This window comes from Salvelinus alpinus, chromosome 5, assembly GCF_045679555.1.
Source record: "Salvelinus alpinus chromosome 5, SLU_Salpinus.1, whole genome shotgun sequence".
In the NCBI taxonomy this organism is placed as follows: domain Eukaryota; kingdom Metazoa; phylum Chordata; class Actinopteri; order Salmoniformes; family Salmonidae; genus Salvelinus; species Salvelinus alpinus.
Window position 1 is genome coordinate 57,935,208 of NC_092090.1, and position 20,026 is coordinate 57,955,233.

General features: G+C 44.8%; 2 protein-coding genes across 2 annotated transcripts in view; one reads left to right on the top strand and one right to left on the bottom strand.

Moving 5' to 3' along the window:
• Nucleotides 1–14,504, bottom strand: part of LOC139576380 (coiled-coil domain-containing protein 60-like) — a 64,345-nt gene extending 49,841 nt beyond the window's left edge. Inside the window, exons 1-3 of the mRNA XM_071402464.1 lie at nt 13,922–14,504; nt 1,157–1,234; nt 587–663 (exon numbers count right to left, since the gene is read on the bottom strand). Of these exons, the coding sequence (XP_071258565.1) occupies nt 587–663; nt 1,157–1,234; nt 13,922–14,215 (449 nt within the window). The 5' untranslated portion in view covers nt 14,216–14,504. The remainder of the gene's footprint in view (nt 1–586; nt 664–1,156; nt 1,235–13,921) is intronic.
• A 2,523-nt stretch (nt 14,505–17,027) lies between these two features.
• On the top strand, nt 17,028–19,888 carry LOC139575212 (uncharacterized). Its single transcript, XM_071400197.1, has 4 exons — nt 17,028–17,582; nt 18,130–18,193; nt 18,479–18,599; nt 18,897–19,888. The coding sequence occupies exons 1-4, from the start codon at nt 17,129–17,131 to the stop codon at nt 19,563–19,565; spliced, it is 1,308 nt and encodes a 435-aa protein (XP_071256298.1). The 5' UTR covers nt 17,028–17,128; the 3' UTR covers nt 19,566–19,888.
• The last annotated feature ends 138 nt before the right edge of the window (nt 19,889–20,026 follow it).

Sequence of the window (20,026 nt, forward strand, 5' to 3'; positions counted from 1 at the left end):
GGTTGCAGCTAGCTAGCTGTGATAATACGGTGTAATTGTCCAGAGCTTACGTCAGGAATCCGGTGATGTGGTAGAGAAAAAGCAGTCCTATATGCTCTGGGTTGATATCGCGCTTGCAGACTGGCAGGTATCGGCCCGGTATTGAAGCTGGCTGTGTCCGAGTTAAGGGCGAAGACCGCAGCAGTGGCTAACTGACTACTAGCTAGTAGCTAGTTATCTGGCTAGCTTCTGATTGGGGTTACGGTTCAAAAGTATATAAAAAATAGCAGGTCCGTACCACATTGGGTGAGGCGGAATGTAGGAATGTATATTCAGTTCCTAGATGGAAAGTGAAATTAAAATAAATACGAAATGTATACGAAAAATACGAATACTATTTACACGGGACAAGACAGGACAAAGACACATCCGACTGCTACGCCATTCTTGGAATGGATAGTCTCTGGTAAAAAAATGTATGCACGCGTGCACACACACACACACACACACACACACACACACACACACACACACACACACACACACACACACACACACACACACACACACACACACACACACACACACACACACACACCAGCCTCACCTGGTATGTCCCAGATGCTTCCTAAGAGATACTGCATCCTCTCTCTTCCCTGCCTGGGGGCAACGAAATGGCAAGCTCTAGAAAACAACAACAGCAAACAACAACATCAACAACAAACAAAAGGACAAGCAGACAGTTTTTAACCCTGTAGCTCTGAACAACCCTTCTTTGCATAAAAAGCCTCAGCGGAGTCGACTAGTGTGTGTGTCCTCATCTGACCTCTGATGGCTAAGAGCCAGGCAGCGGGCCAGGAGAAAATATTGTGCTGCTAACGTGCTAATGCTACATCGCTCATGGAAATGACAGATAATCATACAATTAATCCCTCTGCATAATCGAGCAGCATGTCATATAAAGGCTCTATAGCCTACTCATAGCAAATGATGCAGTAAAGGCAACTGTAAGTGTACATACAAGATAACAGGGTATAAAAACTAAAACTGAGAATAGGCACACCCTGTTTCCTTACCACGCACACGCACACACACACACACACACACACACACACACACACACACACACACACACACACACACACACACACACACACACACACACACACACACACACCTTGTTTGCTCCTGGGGAATCTGATGGGGTGGTGCTAACAGGCACATCCTCTTCTGGTATGGGATCAGCCTTTGAAGCCTGTAATAAAATAAACAAGAGGAAACGACTGTAAGAGAGGGATGGGCTGATGTGTTCTGTTAATCACAACATTCACATACAGTAGCAGGACAATGCATAGCATACGTAGGTGTCGATGACGCCTCCTAAACTGCCCCAAAGGTGCCAGAGGATGGTTCAAATCATCATACTCCTAACTCTCAGTAAATCATAAGGCATGACTTCCACAGATACAGATAGACCCTAAAGCCCTTTGGCTAATTCAAACTCTAGCCTGTTGCTGCTAATTTCTGAGAGAGTAGAGAGGCAGGGTGTGAGACTGGGGAGTTGACAGGTCGTTCATTCATCACAGTGAGGCATGTCGCAGACCACTCCCTCCCGGATCTGACTCTGGCTTGCCCTTGTGCTGCCCCTTACACACACACATGCACGCGCACACTGATTGAAGTTGATTTAACAAGTGACATCAGTAAGGGATCATAGCTTCACCTGAATTCACCTGGTCAGTCTATGTCAATGAAAGAGCAGGTGACCTTAATGTTTTGTATACTCACAACAGTATTGTGCTCGAGACCACCTAAAGCGAGACCAATTCACGTCCAAGACTGGAGCAAATCGAGTTTGAGTCAAGACTAAGACCGGAGGGTGTGGGGCTAAGACCGAGTCAAGGCCGAGACCGGGAGAGGGACAAGTTGTGTCCAATTCAAGACCATGATTGTAATTTTGTCAAATCAACACCATAATTAGATTTCAAAATGTCCAGTATTTCTGTGTTCATATTTCAGAACAACATATGGATTCTTTAAGAAATTCTAAATATTAAAAAAATGCATGCTGAGGGAAAATCACTCTACAAATTATTACTAACCCAAACACAGTGGGGAACAATGGGCCTTCTATGCCTTCATAAGAAGGGCTAAGGATTTATAAAATAATGATTATAATAATATAATAATAATGATAATTCTATTATTATTTTCAATTATGTTCTGATTTAATCTCTTTTTTTGGGGAAAGGAAAGGGTTAACACTGAAGAGAAGAAAATATCCAATCAGGACTTTTCTTTGCTGGTCTCTGGGGAGATACATCTAGCTAGCTAAATCAGCCGTTAGAAGCTAGATAAAGGCATCTGCCATTTAACTGTATTAGGGCAGATTTTGGAGTGAATCAGCCAATCACATTTTGACTTAATGGGTGGCACCATTTTTAGAAAACTAATGGAAACTTCTCCCTTCTTGAAGGCCAACAGGTAACTGCGCAATAGCGAGCAGTATTTTTCCCACGGTCTAGCTAGCTAGCTTTTCTTGTCGACTAGTTTGCAGTGGCTGCAGCAGAGGATGAAGTTGCTAATTTGTTAGCTTCTCCCTTTTCAAGAATAACTTTCAACAAGAAGTTCAGTTTTAATTGATCATCATCTGGTGAGTGGAACTGTGTTTTTATTGCAGTGTGCTTGCTGTTGTCTCTTTGAAAATAACTTATGTGTGTGAAACATTGTTGTATTTAAAGTGGAACTGACAGCATTTTAGCAACATGAAATCTTATTAAAATGTGTTCATATACAATCCCAGGAAGAATATAATCCCAGAATAAACATTTTCTGACAAGTGACCACTTAGTGACCACAGAATATTTGGGAATTACGTATACTAAGGCATTTGTGAAAATTCTATAGCAATATAGAGTGGGAAAGCACCCATGCATTTGGACAATTAATAGACACTGCTGTAAATAAAACCGAATAAAAACATCTGTCTTATCCCGGAGTCTACACAGTCTGATGCGGTATAGCCAATCAGAGCTACAGTAGGCCTTTACTACAAACAAGCCATTTGTCACATTAACTTTTAACTGGACTGTGTGTTTACAGGAAGTTGCAACAGCGTGACTTTAGATCATTAGAATGCATTTGTCAAAAGCCACAAAATATACATGAATGGATTTCTGCAAATATGTTAACACCTACATTTGGGAACTTTACAGTTCTATTGATCAAACTACCATGAAAAGGTAGGCTAGTTATGCACAACACTGTTATAAACAACAACAAGATAAACAACTAATGCTAGCCAGACCAAGATGAGCTAAAAATCAAACGAAGGAACATTAGATAAACTCTCAAACGTTTTAAGCTAGCTGGCCGTCAAAATTGCACTGATTAATGATGGGGAAATGTAGCCTCCTCGTCCTTCTGCAGCTTGCCTGCCAATGCATGCTTGTCCTAACCAAGCACGCAAGCTAACTGGCTAAAGTTGGCTAGCTTGCTAGCTAGCTACTTCCAGACACAAATGAGAGAACACCTCACTCTGACAATTTTACTCGCCGTAGCAGAGCTGTTTAGGCTGTTTGCATGTTAGCAGAGCTGTTTAGGCTGTTTGCATGTTAGCAGAGCTGTTTAGGCTGTTTGCATGTTATCTAGAGCATTCTTGACTAACTATTACTTTTTTTGTCTATGTTAAGTGACACCGGTCATATTCAGCGGGTAGATATGCTAGCCTATTAGCCACGTTATGACTGACTTGTGATCATTGCCCTTGCTAGTTTGATTGTATTGACATTCCCAGCTTTAGTTACATTTGTCAGTTTTTGTCCAGAATATTCAGTCATTGAAACTGAAACAGTGCATCTGAATGGAGGCAGTAAACAATGTATCAGGCCAGCTGTGATTTACAACCTGATAGCAATATTTTTTGAACTACCAAGAAATGTAGTGGTGAATTATATTAATCATGCATTGAACTGCATCCATCTATTCTGCCAACAATGCCTTACTGTATGTCATGGAACATTGAGTCTATTTTTAAAACCTCTTATAAAGTTGGTTTTGTAGCATAAACTGGGAATTTTATATTTTTTTATGATATTATCATTGTCTGTTTGTTTCTGCAAAATAGTTAAAACGCTGTCCACTTTAAACTTTAGGTCACAGGTTACTTTGTGTGCTAAACATGAAATGTTTTTTGCAATGGGAAGTAATAGTTGTACATTTCGATTGGGAAATGCTTAATGGTTGTGTTTTTGGATTCTTATGACTGGGACCTACTGGATTATTATGTTTGAGTTTATGGACTGCTTATCCTTTAACATCATGCCGTCTGTGACTGCTGTCTTTCCATCGGCTCTATGCAGTGGTGTAGTGGTGCCTGGAGAAGTGGGTATATTCAAATTTTGCCAAAAAGTTCCCAAACGCCCACCCAGCGAAGGTATGGAATAGATCAAAATCAGATTTAAAACATTTTTTATATATTTTTTAAATGTGATGGTCTACTTCCGGGTTGGAGCGAGTAGTCGCATTTCGCTTCGCTCCACAGGTAGTATTACATTTCATTTCATTTCATTACAGTACAACAGTTTGATTTGTTTGATCTTAGCATTTTTTTCTTAGCTAGCTACATAGCCGTCTTTGTATCAAAGATAATTGTGTAGTTTAGAGTAATTATCGAGGTTAGCTAGCCAGCTATTTTCGTCCTTCTAACGTAGTCAACACTGCTAGCTAGCCAGCTAGCCAACTCCTACCGAATAGCAGCACTGTAGAAACTATTACATTACAACGGAACGACTTGATTAGTGTAGTGTTAGCTAGCTACATAGTTGTCTTTGCTGTCTTTGTATCCAAGATAATTGTGTAGTTTAGAGTAATTATCGAGGTTATCGAGGTTACCTAGCCAGTTATCGAGGTTACCTAGCCAGCTACACTTTCAAACAAAGTCAACAACGCAGCCACTGCTAGCTAGCCTACTTCACCAGCCAGCAGTACTGTATCATTTTAGTCAATAAGATTTTTTGCAACGTAAGCTTAACTTGCTGAACAATCGAGACGTGTAGTCCACTTGTCATTCCAATCTCCTTTGCACTAGCGTAGCCTCTTCTGTAGCCTGTCAACTATGTGTCTGTCTATCCCTCTTCTCTCCTCTCTGCACAGACCATACAAACGCTTCACACCGCGTGGCCGCTGCCACTCTAACCTGGTGGTCCCAGCGCGCACGACCCACGTGGAGTTCCAGGTCTCCGGCAGCCTCTGGAACTGCCGATCTGCGGCCAACAAGGCAGAGTTCATCTCAGCCTATGCTTCCCTCCAGTCCCTCGACTTCTTGGCACTGACGGAAACATGGATTACCACAGATAACACTGCTACTCCTACTGCTCTCTCCTCGTCTGCCCACGTGTTCTCGCACACCCCGAGAGCTTCTGGTCAGCGGGGTGGTGGCACTGGGATCCTCATCTCTCCCAAATGGACATTCTCTCTTTCTCCCCTGACCCATCTGTCTATCGCCTCCTTTGAATTCCATGCTGTCACAGTTACCAGCCCTTTCAAGCTTAACATCCTTATCATTTATCGCCCTCCAGGTTCCCTTGGAGAGTTCATCAATGAGCTTGACGCCTTGATAAGTTCCTTTCCTGAGGATGGCTCACCTCTCACAGTTCTGGGTGACTTTAACCTCCCCACGTCTACCTTTGACTCATTCCTCTCTGCCTCCTTCTTTCCACTCCTCTCCTCTTTTGACCTCACCCTCTCACCTTCCCCCCCTACTCACAAGGCAGGCAATACGCTTGACCTCATCTTTACTAGATGCTGTTCTTCCACTAATCTCATTGCAACTCCCCTCCAAGTCTCCGACCACTACCTTGTATCCTTTTCCCTCTCGCTCTCATCCAACACTTCCCACACTGCCCCTACTCGGATGGTATCGCGCCGTCCCAACCTTCGCTCTCTCTCCCCCGCTACTCTCTCCTCTTCCATCCTATCATCTCTTCCCTCTGCTCAAACCTTCTCCAACCTATCTCCTGATTCTGCCTCCTCAACCCTCCTCTCCTCCCTTTCTGCATCCTTTGACTCTCTATGTCCCCTATCCTCCAGGCCGGCTCGGTCCTCCCCTCCTGCTCCGTGGCTCGACGACTCATTGCGAGCTCACAGAACAGGGCTCCGGGCAGCCGAGCGGAAATGGAGGAAAACTCGCCTCCCTGCGGACCTGGCATCCTTTCACTCCCTCCTCTCTACATTCTCCTTTTCTGTCTCTGCTGCTAAAGCCACTTTCTACCACTCTAAATTCCAAGCATCTGCCTCTAACCCTAGGAAGCTCTTTGCCACCTTCTCCTCCCTCCTGAATCCTCCTCCCCCTCCCCCCCCCTCCTCCCTCTCTGCGGATGACTTCGTCAACCATTTTGAAAAGAAGGTCGACGACATCCGATCCTCGTTTGCTAAGTCAAACGACACCGCTGGTTCTGCTCACACTGCCCTACCCTGTGCTTTGACCTCTTTCTCCCCTCTCTCTCCAGATGAAATCTCGCGTCTTGTGACGGCCGGCCGCCCAACAACCTGCCCGCTTGACCCTATCCCCTCCTCTCTTCTCCAGACCATTTCCGGAGACCTTCTCCCTTACCTCACCTCGCTCATCAACTCATCCTTGACCGCTGGCTACGTCCCTTCCGTCTTCAAGAGAGCGAGAGTTGCACCCCTTCTGAAAACACCTACACTCGATCCCTCCGATGTCAACAACTACAGACCAGTATCCCTTCTTTCTTTTCTCTCCAAAACTCTTGAACGTGCCGTCCTTGGCCAGCTCTCCTGCTATCTCTCTCAGAATGACCTTCTTGATCCAAATCAGTCAGGTTTCAAGACTAGTCATTCAACTGAGACTGCTCTTCTCTGTGTCACGGAGGCGCTCCGCACTGCTAAAGCTAACTCTCTCTCCTCTGCTCTCATCCTTCTAGACCTATCGGCTGCCTTTGATACTGTGAACCATCAGATCCTCGTCTCTACCCTCTCCGAGTTGGGCATCTCCGGCGCGGCCCACGCTTGGATTGCGTCCTACCTGACAGGTCGCTCCTACCAGGTGGCGTGGCGAGAATCTGTCTCCGCACCACGTGCTCTCACCACTGGTGTCCCCCAGGGCTCTGTTCTAGGCCCTCTCCTATTCTCGCTATACACCAAGTCACTTGGCTCTGTCATATCCTCACATGGTCTCTCCTATCATTGCTATGCAGACGACACACAATTAATCTTCTCCTTTCCCCCTTCTGATAACCAGGTGGCGAATCGCATCTCTGCATGTCTGGCAGACATATCAGTGTGGATGACGGATCACCACCTCAAGCTGAACCTCGGCAAGACGGAGCTGCTCTTCCTCCCGGGGAAGGACTGCCCGTTCCATGATCTCGCCATCACGGTTGACAACTCCATTGTGTCCTCCTCCCAGAGTGCTAAGAACCTTGGCGTGATCCTGGACAACACCCTGTCGTTCTCAACTAACATCAAGGCGGTGACCCGTTCCTGTAGGTTCATGCTCTACAACATGGGTGTCAAACTCTGGCCCGCGGGCCAAATTATATTTGGCCCGCGAGACAATACCAAATTACTACTAGAGCTGGCCCGCCGTTATTATACAGCGCAATGCTCTGCTGTTGTTTTCGCGCGCCAATCAGGACAGGACCCAGAAACGCCTGATTAGATCAGTGTGCAATAATTAACGTTTTCTTTGTGCACTTTTTCTTGCTACAAGGCATGGGCTTGAATGGTTGATTGATTTATTATCATTTTATTTGTAAAATTATTAGCCAGTGGAAAAAGTTTATTTTGGTATTTAAATCAGAAGGCTGCAAATAGAAAAGAGGCATACGATTTTTATTTAAAATTTTATTTATTTAATAAATGAATGCCATTGATGTGTTTTTTCATTTGAAATTCGATTTTGCATGTCTCCACTATTAAATTATATATTGTATGGTAATAAGCGATGCTTGTTCCATATTCAATGTTAAAGCAAAACTTGTTTGGGTCCATATTAAAAGGTTCATTTGTTCAATGTTGGCCCGCGACTTTGTTCAGGTTTTACATTTTGTCCCACTGGGTATTTGAGTTTGACACCTCTGCTCTACAACATTCGCAGAGTACGACCCTGCCTCACACAGGAAGCGGCGCAGGTCCTAATCCAGGCACTTGTCATCTCCCGTCTGGATTACTGCAACTGGCTGTTGGCTGGGCTCCCTGCCTGTGCCATTAAACCCCTACAACTCATCCAGAACGCCGCAGCCCGTCTGGTGTTCAACCTTCCCAAGTTCTCTCACGTCACCCCGCTCCTCCGCTCTCTCCACTGGCTTCCAGTTGAAGCTCGCATCCGCTACAAGACCATGGTGCTTGCCTACGGAGCTGTGAGGGGAACGGCACCTCCGTACCTTCAGGCTCTGATCAGGCCCTACACCCAAACAAGGGCACTGCGTTCATCCACCTCTGGCCTGCTCGCCTCCCTACCTCTGAGGAAGTACAGTTCCCGCTCAGCCCAGTCAAAACTGTTCGCTGCTCTGGCACCCCAATGGTGGAACAAACTCCCTCACGACGCCAGGTCAGCGGAGTCAATCACCACCTTCCGGAGACACCTGAAACCCCACCTCTTTAAGGAATACCTAGGATAGGATAAAGTACTCCTTCTAACCCCCCCCCCCCTTAAAAGAGTTAGATGCACTATTGTAAAGTGGTTGTTCCACTGGATATCATAAGGTGAATGCACCAATTTGTAAGTCGCTCTGGATAAGAGCGTCTGCTAAATGACTTAAATGTAAATGTTAAATGTAAGCCCACAACAATGCATAAACCACATCAATCCAATTGGGTGGGGCTGTCGGGGCCCGGTTCCCCAGTGGGTGGGCCTCTGTCCTCCCAGGCCAATCCATGTCTACGCCCCTGATGCAAATAGTGCATGATGACACTTGTACATCACAAATAGGATTTAACTTTTTCAATACATGGTTTGCATACCCATTGTTGCCTTAGTTAGCATTTACTGGTAGATATCATAAATTGAAATGTCTTTCCTACCCTACCGGCTACCGATGTCATTCTTCTGTGAGCTGCTCCATGCCAAAACCAGCCGAGAGCTGCTGCCTGCAGATTAAATTCCACTGAAACTAGGCTATGTGTGTGGCGAGCATGTGAATATATTGCACATGCTTTGTGATTGTGTAGGCTGTTTTGTGCATAATTTCTCTATTGTACTACATAATTGATAAATTGTATACCTCCACTACATTACTTTGATATCACTGCCTGGAATGGCAACTGCTCGGCCTCCGACCGCAAGGCACTACAGAGGGTAGTGCGAACGGCCCAGTACATCACTGGGGCCAAGCTTCCTGCCATCCAGGACCTCTATACCAGGCGGTGTCAGAGGGAAGCCCTAAAAATTGTCAAAGACTCCAGCCACCCTAGTCATAGACTGTTCTCCCTGTTACCACACAGCAAGCGGTACCGGAGTGCCAAGTCTAGTTCCAAGAGGCTTCTAAACAGCTTCTACCCCCAAGCCATAAGACTCCTGAACATCTAGTCAAATGGCTACCCAGACTATTCACATTGCCCCCCCCCCCCTCCCCTCTCCACACAACTGCCACTCTCTGTTGTCATCTATGCATAGTCACTTTAATTAACTCTATCTACATGTACATACTACCTCAACTAACCGGTGCCCCCGCACATTGACTCTGTACCGGCACCCCCCTGTATATATTGTCATTTTTTACTGCTGCTCTTTAATTACTTGTTACTTTTATCTCTTATTCTTATCCAATTTTTTTTAACTTCACGGTCGGTTAAGGGCTTGTAAGTAAGCATTTCACTGTAAGGTCTACTACACCTGTTGTATTCGGCGCATGTGACTAATACATTTTTTATTTGATTTGATATGCATCAGTTGGGATTAAGAAGTGAGTATACGCAATACCCACTGAAAATAAGGTGGGTATACGGCTTATACCTGCATATAGCCTCAACTACACCACTGGCCCTTTGTGTTTTACAAAAAGTGCACTCCTACATGAGTGTGCTGGTGTTACAGTTGCTGTCTTTTCAGAATCAAGAACATGTCACACACTGAAGGCCTATAGGTTCGCCACTGCGCTAACGTGTCTAATAGATATAAAGGCTGTTAAGATACTGTATTAATGTTTCAAGAAAGGAGTGTCTATATTTGGCCTGGCTAAGCGGTTTTATACGTTGACTGAATGGAAGCTGATAATTATGAGTTTTTAACTTCGCTGGTCTCGGCTGGTCTCTGGAAGAAATTACGAGTCCTCACTGTCCTAGACCGAGTCAAGACCGAGTACAAATGTACCCAACACCGAGACAAGACCGAGACACTCAATATGTGGTCTCGATACAACACTGACTCACAATCTAAATAAAAAAATGTTTTGCATACTCACAATCTAAGTTTAAAAAATGGTCATATCAAAACTGAGAACTGTAGCAAAAGATATTTGCTTATTTTTTCCCCGAGATGACTTACAATTACACAGTGGGTATCCTAAGTATTCACCCCCCCCCCCCCTGGATTTTTTCATTTTTTTGTTGTGTGACAAAGTGGGATTGAAATGGATTTAGTTGTTATTTTTTGTCATTGATCTACATAAAATACTCCATAATGTCAAAGTGAAAAGAAAATTCTACAAATGTTAACACCTTTTTTTTTTTACTCAAATGTAGTTGTTGAACAAGTATTCACCCCTTTTGTTTAGGGAAGCCTAAATTAGTTCAGGAGTAAAATGTTGCTTTAAAAATCACATAATAAATTACATGGACTCACTTTGTGTGAAATAATAGGGTTTGAAATGATTTTTGAATGAGCACAGAATCAACTACAAACACCAGGGAGCTTTTCAAAAGCTCAGTGAAAGGGCAGTGATTGGTAGATGGGTAACAATAACAAAACATACATTGAATATCTCTTTAAGCATGGTCAAGTTAATAATTATGCTGTGGATGATGTATTAAACCACCCATACACAACAAATATACAGTCGTCCTTCTGAACTGAGCTGCAGGACAGAAAGAATAATGCTCAGGGATGTCACAATGCCATTGGTAATTTAAAAAAATGTAAATGGCTGTGAAGGGAGAAAACTGAGGATAGACCAACAACATTGTAGTTACTCCACAATAATAACCTAAATGACAGAGTAAAAAGAAGAATACAAATATTCCAAACTTGCATCTTGTATGCAACAAGGCACTAAAGTAATACTGCACGGCAAAGGAATACACTTTTTGGCCTAAATGCAAAGCCTTATGTTTGGGGTAAATCCTACACAACACAACACATCACTGAGTAACTGCCTCCTTATTACCAAGCATGGTAGTGGCTGCATCATGGTATGGGTATCCTTGACATCGGCAAAGACTGGGGAGTTTTTCGGGATAAAAAGAAACGGGATGGAGCTAAGCACGGGAAAACTCCTAGAGGAAAACCTGTTTCAGTCTGCTTTACACCCGACATGGGTAAAGGAGTTCACCTTTCAGCAGGACAATAACCTATATCACAAGGCCAAATCTACACTGGAGTTGCTTACCAAGAAAACAGTGAATGTTCCTGAGTGGCCAAGTTACAGCTTTGACTTAAATCTACTTGAAAATCTATAACAAGACTTGAAAATGGCTGTCTAGCCATGATCCCCAAAACCTTGACAGAGCTTGAAGAATTTTGAAAAGAATAATGGGAAAATATTGTACAATCCAGGTGTGCAAAGCTCTTAAGAGACTTAACCAATAAGACTCACAGCTATAATCCCTGCCAAAGGTGTTTCTAACATGTATTGACTCAGCGGGGTGAATAATAAATAAATACATGTTTCTCCCACTTTGACATTACAGAGTATTTTGTATAGATCAATGACAAAAACAATTAAATTCATTTCAATACCACTTTGTAACACAACAAAATGTGAAAACAGTCCAAGGGGGGTGAATACTTCTGACACCCACAGTAGTTGACACAGGAGGTTGGTGGAACCTTAATTGGGGACGATGGGCTTGTGGTGATGGCTAGAGTGGAGTGAGTGGAATGGTATCAAATACAGTAATTATTGGGACAGTGACACATTTTTTGTTGTTTTGGCTCTGTACTCCAGCACTTTGTATTTGAAATGATACAACAACTATGAGTTGAAAGTGCAGACTGTCAGCTTTAATTTTTGTGTATTTTCATCCATATCGGGTGAACCGTTTAGAATAGTTTTAGTCCCCTAAAATGGGGGGACTATGTACAAAAATGTACCCTCAAATTAAAGTGGACACGGTACATTCCATTCGCACCGTTCCGGACATTATTATGAGCTGTCCTCCCATCATCAGCCTCCTATGGTAGGTGTAGTAAGACTGCTCAATACAGCCTTTGTAACAATTGATCACACAACTTCACTAACACAATTCAAGGGATGCAACTCAGTGAACAAATAGCAATTCCTCATGTAAGATTAACGTTATATCATCGTTGTCTCCTACTGCTTCTGACACCACTTGAATGAGATGACTCCAAAGAGACAGAGACAGAGAGAACGAGAGAGTAAGAGAGAGAGGGGGGGGACCAAGGTTCCAGCATTCAAGAATATAAGCCTCCTCTCCATTTGAATGTTGTCACTTTTAATGTGGACTCTGCCTGCTCCCTCCGCTCTGCTCGCCAGGCAAGCTGCCTAGCTGCCTCAGCAACTGAGCGTCCCCGATAACTATGATGAATGCAATGTCCACAGGAATAAACCACCCATTTCACATTATCCCATGATGTGTTAGGTGCCAATACCCATGTATCTGCTGCTGCTACTTAAAGCCTGCTGATTTGCTGTGATGGCCTCTGCTGCTAGCCTAAAAAACAGGTATAATCGCCTTATAAATGGTGCCCGCCCTCTTATGTCTTACTTCAGATGCATTTATTAGGGACTATGTAGAGAGGCTGTGTATAGAGGAAGACAAACAATGGGCCTCCATGCCTGTGCATTATCTAAACAGGATATGGAATATTCACTCTATAGACAAAAGGTCTAGCTGGGATAACATTAAAGGGGAACATCTCATAGCTACTGGAATCCCACAGAGGCTGGTTAAAGTAAACTGGCCAATGTGTGTCTGCATCTTTCACTGAGCTGAACCCTCTTGCTTTGGGAGGCTAGGGACAGAATTGAGAAGGGTTTTTTATGTAATTTTGAGGCATGAGAGCTGGGGCTGAGGGAGTATTTGATTTGTGATGACAGACAGACACACTCTCCGTGTCACTGATCTGTTTAGCGCAGAGGATCACTGTCCATTAACAGTAAATGGAGTTACGTGTCGGACCTGAGGGTGTGTGTGTGTGTGTGTGTGTGTGCGCACGCGTGCGTGCGTGTGTGAGATGCTGAACGGCCTGGTCAGTCCAAGGGAACAGGACTGATAAATGGGGAGATAGGACAGGATGCCATGAAATGAGTGCTCACACACATCACACACACACACACCACCTCCCACCAGAGAGAAAATATTACTTGCATACAGGGAAACCGAGTTCAATGGTAGAAAAGAGGGTACATGAAAGGAGAGGGCAAGAGAGAGAGAGAGAGAGAGAGAGAAGGAAGGAACATGAAATAATAATACATTACTTATCCAATAACTAAAACGTTCATCTTCACTCATCATTATTATGATATACTGGCAAAAAAACATTGTTGTTAATTTTAGTGTAAAAAATGCTAATTCATGTTGTGATGGAGTGTCATGGCCTAGTGTAACGGAACTGGCAGTAGGCTACATGGTAGGCCTATGAAGGATAATAAATATTTAGGCATACTTTGTGAGCTATTTAGGCTGGCCTACCATAAACTGTCACATAAATCAACTAGGACTACTCAGTAGCCTAAATTATTCTTATTCAATTAGACACAATCTCCAGATACATACAAGGCCAAGGGGAAACAATCACCTCTTCCACAGGTTGTCCCAGTGATTCTAGTATGAGTCTCTTGGTTTCAAGGTAGAGCGGTTGTCCGACCTCCTCATAGGGTCTCCAGGGGGCTGCCCTATAGCCCTGCCGGCTCAGCTGCCACTGTCGTCGGTGATAGTTATCCCAGAACACCTGCTCCCTGGTCGGCTGACAGGCGGACCACACCGTTCTGCTCCGGGCCTGGAGCATTTCTCCCGACGGTTTAAGATTCGGAAGCGGTTTGATTATTACGAAGTGACGCGGGTCTAGTGCTGCATTTCGATGAGTCGTCATTGTAATAAAACCAGACAAAGCTTTCAAGTTGTAGACAAAACGTTGTGTAGGACAAGTTAAAAAAAATATATCGTAGCACTCAATGTTTTTTTATTGAAGTTGCCATGATTATCTTTGAAAATAAAAATAAGAAACCGCAGAATGGCCTGCTAGACTTTGGCACCGGCGTCGACGTTGAACCCACACGCATTTTGTTGTAGGACCCTGTCTCCCGTGGTTACAGAGAAACTCAGCCCACACAGAAAGTACAAGGTGGTAATCTATATGTCATGGCAGGCCCAACTATCTCGAAAACACAATAACAATGCACATGCTTGTATGGGATTCCTTGGAATATGGATAACTTTCTCTTTTATTATTTATTATTCAATGACTTTTTGAGGATGTTACTGTTGGTACAATAACACATGCACATGCCTCGTAGGACTTTCACCACTGTAAATCTCAAACATCCTTTTGACGATATACATATCATTACTTTCCTCCATGCATTCACAATCTTGCCTAGAGTTTATATTAGTTGTCTAGAAGAAGACAGTGGGGAATTGTAAACAACAGCAATCTTCCACAAAACCCCAATTCAACCTCTGCTAACAACATCTTGCCTGATCCTTGAAGTAGAAACTGATGCTGGGACATCTTGCTGAACGACAGAGACATCTGTTCAATCGGGTTTGTTCTCCAATGGACAGTGTGTCAGTCTCTCAAGGCGTCTCACAGATGAAACAATTACAACTCTGTCATAGCTGATGAAAGATGGGAATGCTAATAACCCCACTGAAAACTGCCAAAACGAATAAAAATAAGCTTTTCAGCTTTTCACCCCAAGTCAACACAGGCACACACACACTACACCAAAAAAAATTTGATGACACAGAACATTTCCATCCCAAAAGACCACGGGAGGCATTTCATGCTCCAAAACAAACAGCATCTCTATGAGCTGTGACTCAACTCTGAGGGCGGACACGGATGTCCTGTTGGAAACACACACCCTTCCTTCCTCCCTCCCTACCTTGAAGTAATCACTGATCTAACACAAATGGATAGGTGTAAGCAATGATTCTATCACATAGCGTTCACATAGCCAATCATATCAGATAAGGGATTTCTTCAGGGAGGGTAGGAAGGAAGGATGAAAGGGAGGAAGGAAGTATTTGAAAAGGGCCTGACTTACACATCTTTCATCATACAGCTGAGACCCAATAGAGAGAATAAAGATCACTAGGGCGTGAGAAGATTGGCCAGGTCTGTCACAGTCGGGGCTGGGCCTGGACAAGACCTCCTCCACCTCTCTCACACACACACACACACACACACACACACACACACACACACACACACACACACACACACACACACACACACACACACACACACACACACACACACACACACACACACACACACACACACACACACACACACACACACACACACACACACACACACACACACACACACACACACACACACACACACACACACACACACACACACACACACACACACACACACACACACACACACACACACACACACACACACACACACACACACACACACACACACACACACACACACACACACACACACACACACACACACACACACACACACACACACACACACACACACACACACACACACACACACACACACACACACACACACACACACACACACACACACACACACACACACACACACACACACACACACACACACACACACACACACACACACACACACACACACACACACACACACACACACACACACACACACACACACACACACACACACACACACACACACACACACACACACACACACACACACACACACACACACACACACACACACACACACACACACACACACACACACACACACACACACACACACACACACACACACACACACACACACACACACACACACACACACACACACACACACACACACACACACACACACACACACACACACACACACACACACACACACACACACACACACACACACACACACACACACACACACACACACACACACACACACACACACACACACACACACACACACACACACACACACACACACACACACACACACACACACACACACACACACACACACACACACACACACACACACACACACACACACACACACACACACACACACACACACACACACACACACACACACACACACACACACACACACACACACACACACACACACACACACACACACACACACACACACACACACACACACACACACACACACACACACACACACACACACACACACACACACACACACACACACACACACACACACACACACACACACACACACACACACACACACACACACACGTGAGATGATGGGCCGGGGCTCACAGCCGGGGCAGGACTATGCTCCTCCAACTCATACAGAGTCTGGAGTCATCCAGCAGCTATTTGCCATTTCCCCCTCACAGTTATAAATACATGTAATTAGTTCTGTTTCTGTCTGCATCCCAAATGCTACTCTATTCCCTATATAGTGCACTACTTTTGACCAGAGCCCTTTTGACTAGCGCCCTAAAGTAGTGTACTATAAAGGGAATAGGGTGCCAGTGTATGACCCCTTCTCCCTGGCCCTGTCTCTGAGGCGCACCCATCACCTCACCCTCACATTCCCCTCTCATAGGATAACCATTAGTGCTTAATAAGTGCTAAAACAGACAGTGAGGGTATATAAAGAACCCTAGAGACTTCTCGGTCTTCACTGCACAGTGCTCCTTCTCTTCTGAAACCCCTCCTCTCCTTTGTTATAAGAATTAATCCCCCTGCGACTCTTCCTCATTAAAGACGACTTCTGCGTTTCTTATTTGCTCCTCTAATATTTTTCTGAATCATGACCGAGCAGACCAAAGCCTACACAGCGGCCCCATCGGCACCCTCGCGCCCCCACTACTCCCGGGACTTATTCTGGTCTGCCCTCCGGAGCTGGTGGCAGTCCCCGAGCCCCAGTTGCCTCCTCCCCAACCAGGACTTTGGCCTGCCACCGTCCCTAGAGGCCGGAGACCTCCGTGAATTTAGCTGGATAGATAACATCCATAGACGCCTGGCCGCCAGCTCCTGGCCTGGGTACATGCCCTCTCTCCCCCTCTTGGTGCCCTCCTTCCTGGTCCCGGCCTCCTCCATGCACCAGCCAGGCCCCAGGCTGAGCAGGGCAGAGTCTGCAGGGTTGCAAGGGCTGTCAGAGGTCCGGGAGGAGGGGTACAAGTGGAGGATCACCCTGGACGTCAGTCACTTCTCCCCTGTAGAGATCACTCTCAGGACCCGGGAAGGCTTCCTGGAAATCGAAGGTAGGCCTACACCTGTAGTGAAGCTATTGAAATGTATACTGAAATGCTACTCTTTTGTTATAGAATAGATGCATACAGTGTAATGAAACTGACATTATATGCTTATTTTATAGCACAGATAAAGTATATTATAAAGTAAAGGGCTGCTGTGTTGAACAGAACGCTGCTGTTATGTTATACAACAATAGTGTGTACTGAGAGTGATTTGCTTCAGTGTTGTAAAGATGTATGGAGAAGCTTCCCTCTATACAATCAAACCATAAACAGTCTGGTGTTTAGACATGATGCCCACAGGACAGAGTTTGAGTGAGTTAGTGGAACACAACAGCTCAGGGAAATTAAGAGAGTAGGACTATGGTGGCATACAGCAATCAATTTCTCCAAAATGGCACCCTACTCCCTATATAGTGCACTACCCAATGGGCCTTGGTCAAAAGTAGTGCAATACAAATGGAACAGAGTGTCATTTGGGACACATCCTCAGTGTTGATATCTAGATCCACTGTGGGTATTCATATTGCTAATATAATTGATATTTCTTCCTTAGGGAAACACGAGGAGAGACCAGACAAGCATGGCTTTATTGCGAGATGCTTTACCAGGAGATACACGTAAGTTTCCACAAGAAAGCTTATTGATATTCATAATTTGAGAAATGTATTTGAGCTCCACCAGTTTGTATTATACATTTTAATGTAGCAAGAAGAGACACATCATTTTTAGAATACACATTTTACACTACTGTTTACACCAACGTAAAGCAATACTAATGTTTATGACATTATAAATGAATCTTATGAGTACTGTACTTACAGACATGATGAATTATAAATATTATGTATTGTAATATTGTATTCATTGTATGTGTATGATAACCCGATTGTGTGCTGTCCCAGGCTCCCAAAAGGTATTGATCCTAAGATCATCCGTTCCTCTCTGTCTGGTGATGGCATCCTGTCTGTGGAAGCTTCACTTCCTGATCCCACCATCCCTGCTGACGTCATCATTCCCATTCAGGTCAGGTGAACAACTAACTAGAGGCGAAACATGAAATTCAACTGTATATAGTACTCATTGTCTGTGTTGGACAATTCCTTGCCTTCGACACTTAAAATAAAGTACGGTACGGAATAGGAAGTCGGAAGCATAGGAGGTATATCCTAGTTTGGAGTAATAACAAAACTGTATCTCTGTGTCTGTCCATGTCCTTTTTAGTGTTATCTGTCACATACATTAGAACACAAATAGACACATGACCCTTAATCATAACCTGTATGTTTATTTTATGTTCTTTACTGCTACATGTCTATTTAGGTGGAGAAAGAGGCCATAAGAGAAGAGGGAGAGAAGGGTGGTGCCAAGCCAGAGAGGACTACCGAGCCAGACACAGACACCCGGGACCCCCAGCCTTCTCCATCTGCCCCTGCTGTGGCTCCTGTGTCCCTGGAGGCTGCTGACTTCACCCTCACAGAGCCTGGCACACTACCCCCAACAGAGGCACTCGAGCGCAGGGATGAGTTCGCACGGGAAGTCCCTGGAGAAGAGGCTCACCCAGAGGCTCAACCAGACAGCGGCGCGGCAGGACCCGAGAGGCATGAGGAGGTGAGAGGAGATGCAGATGAGAGGAACCCTACTGAGCCAGCTGGGGAGATGGCGAGACATCCCTCTGGGACCGCAGATGATGAAGCTAGTGAAGAGGAAGGTCTTCCGACTTCCACAGAGCCCTTTGAGCACCTCAAGACTCCTGACAGCCCAGACACCCCAGACACAGTCACGTCTGACCAGGGGGAATACACAGACCAGGCCCATGACCATGGCGGAGAGCTCCAGCACCCGGAGGGCACAGGGGAGACGGCGGAAGAGCTCCCACAGCCTGAGGATCCTGAGCCAGGCACGAGTCCACCAGCAGAGGTGGCCCACCACTCCCAGGAGCTGGAAACCCAAGAGCACCCTGATATGGAGCAACAGGAGTACACCAAGTAAAAAGAAAAAGAGCCATGGCCATCATTTCATCATCCCATCAGGAATTCCCTGTGAATCAAATCATCCTTCCCATCGCATCTACATTCTGCAGTCTTCCTCCTCATGACTAGACTGGTTCCAGATCTGTTGTTCTGCCCACTGCCGACAATGACCATAGGGAGTTTGCAAGACAGCACAAACAGATCTGGGACCAGGCTACTTCATCATCAGCCAGCAGCAAAAGCTTGCATAACTAAATATACCCTGACATACATACTCACACTGTAACCATGCAACGTTTGGCGCTCCAATAAACCAATGGCAAAAGAAAAAGGATAAAGCTATGTCCAATTGTAGTGTCACATTCATTTACATTATGTTTAAGTCATGTAGCATACAATCTTTTCCAGAGCGATTTACAATCAATATTCCATATGCTTTGGTATTCCTTGTGATCATATTGACACGCTGACCTCCAAATA

Excerpts from the sequence above, each read along its gene's own strand:
- LOC139575212 (XM_071400197.1), top strand. The coding sequence starts at position 17,129 with ATGACCGAGCAGACCAAAGCCTACACAGCGGCCCCATCGGCACCCTCG. Across the intron at positions 17,583-18,129 it reads AGGCTTCCTGGAAATCGAAG|GGAAACACGAGGAGAGACCA; the intron begins GTAGGCCTACAC and ends TTTCTTCCTTAG. Across the intron at positions 18,600-18,896 it reads ACGTCATCATTCCCATTCAG|GTGGAGAAAGAGGCCATAAG; the intron begins GTCAGGTGAACA and ends ATGTCTATTTAG.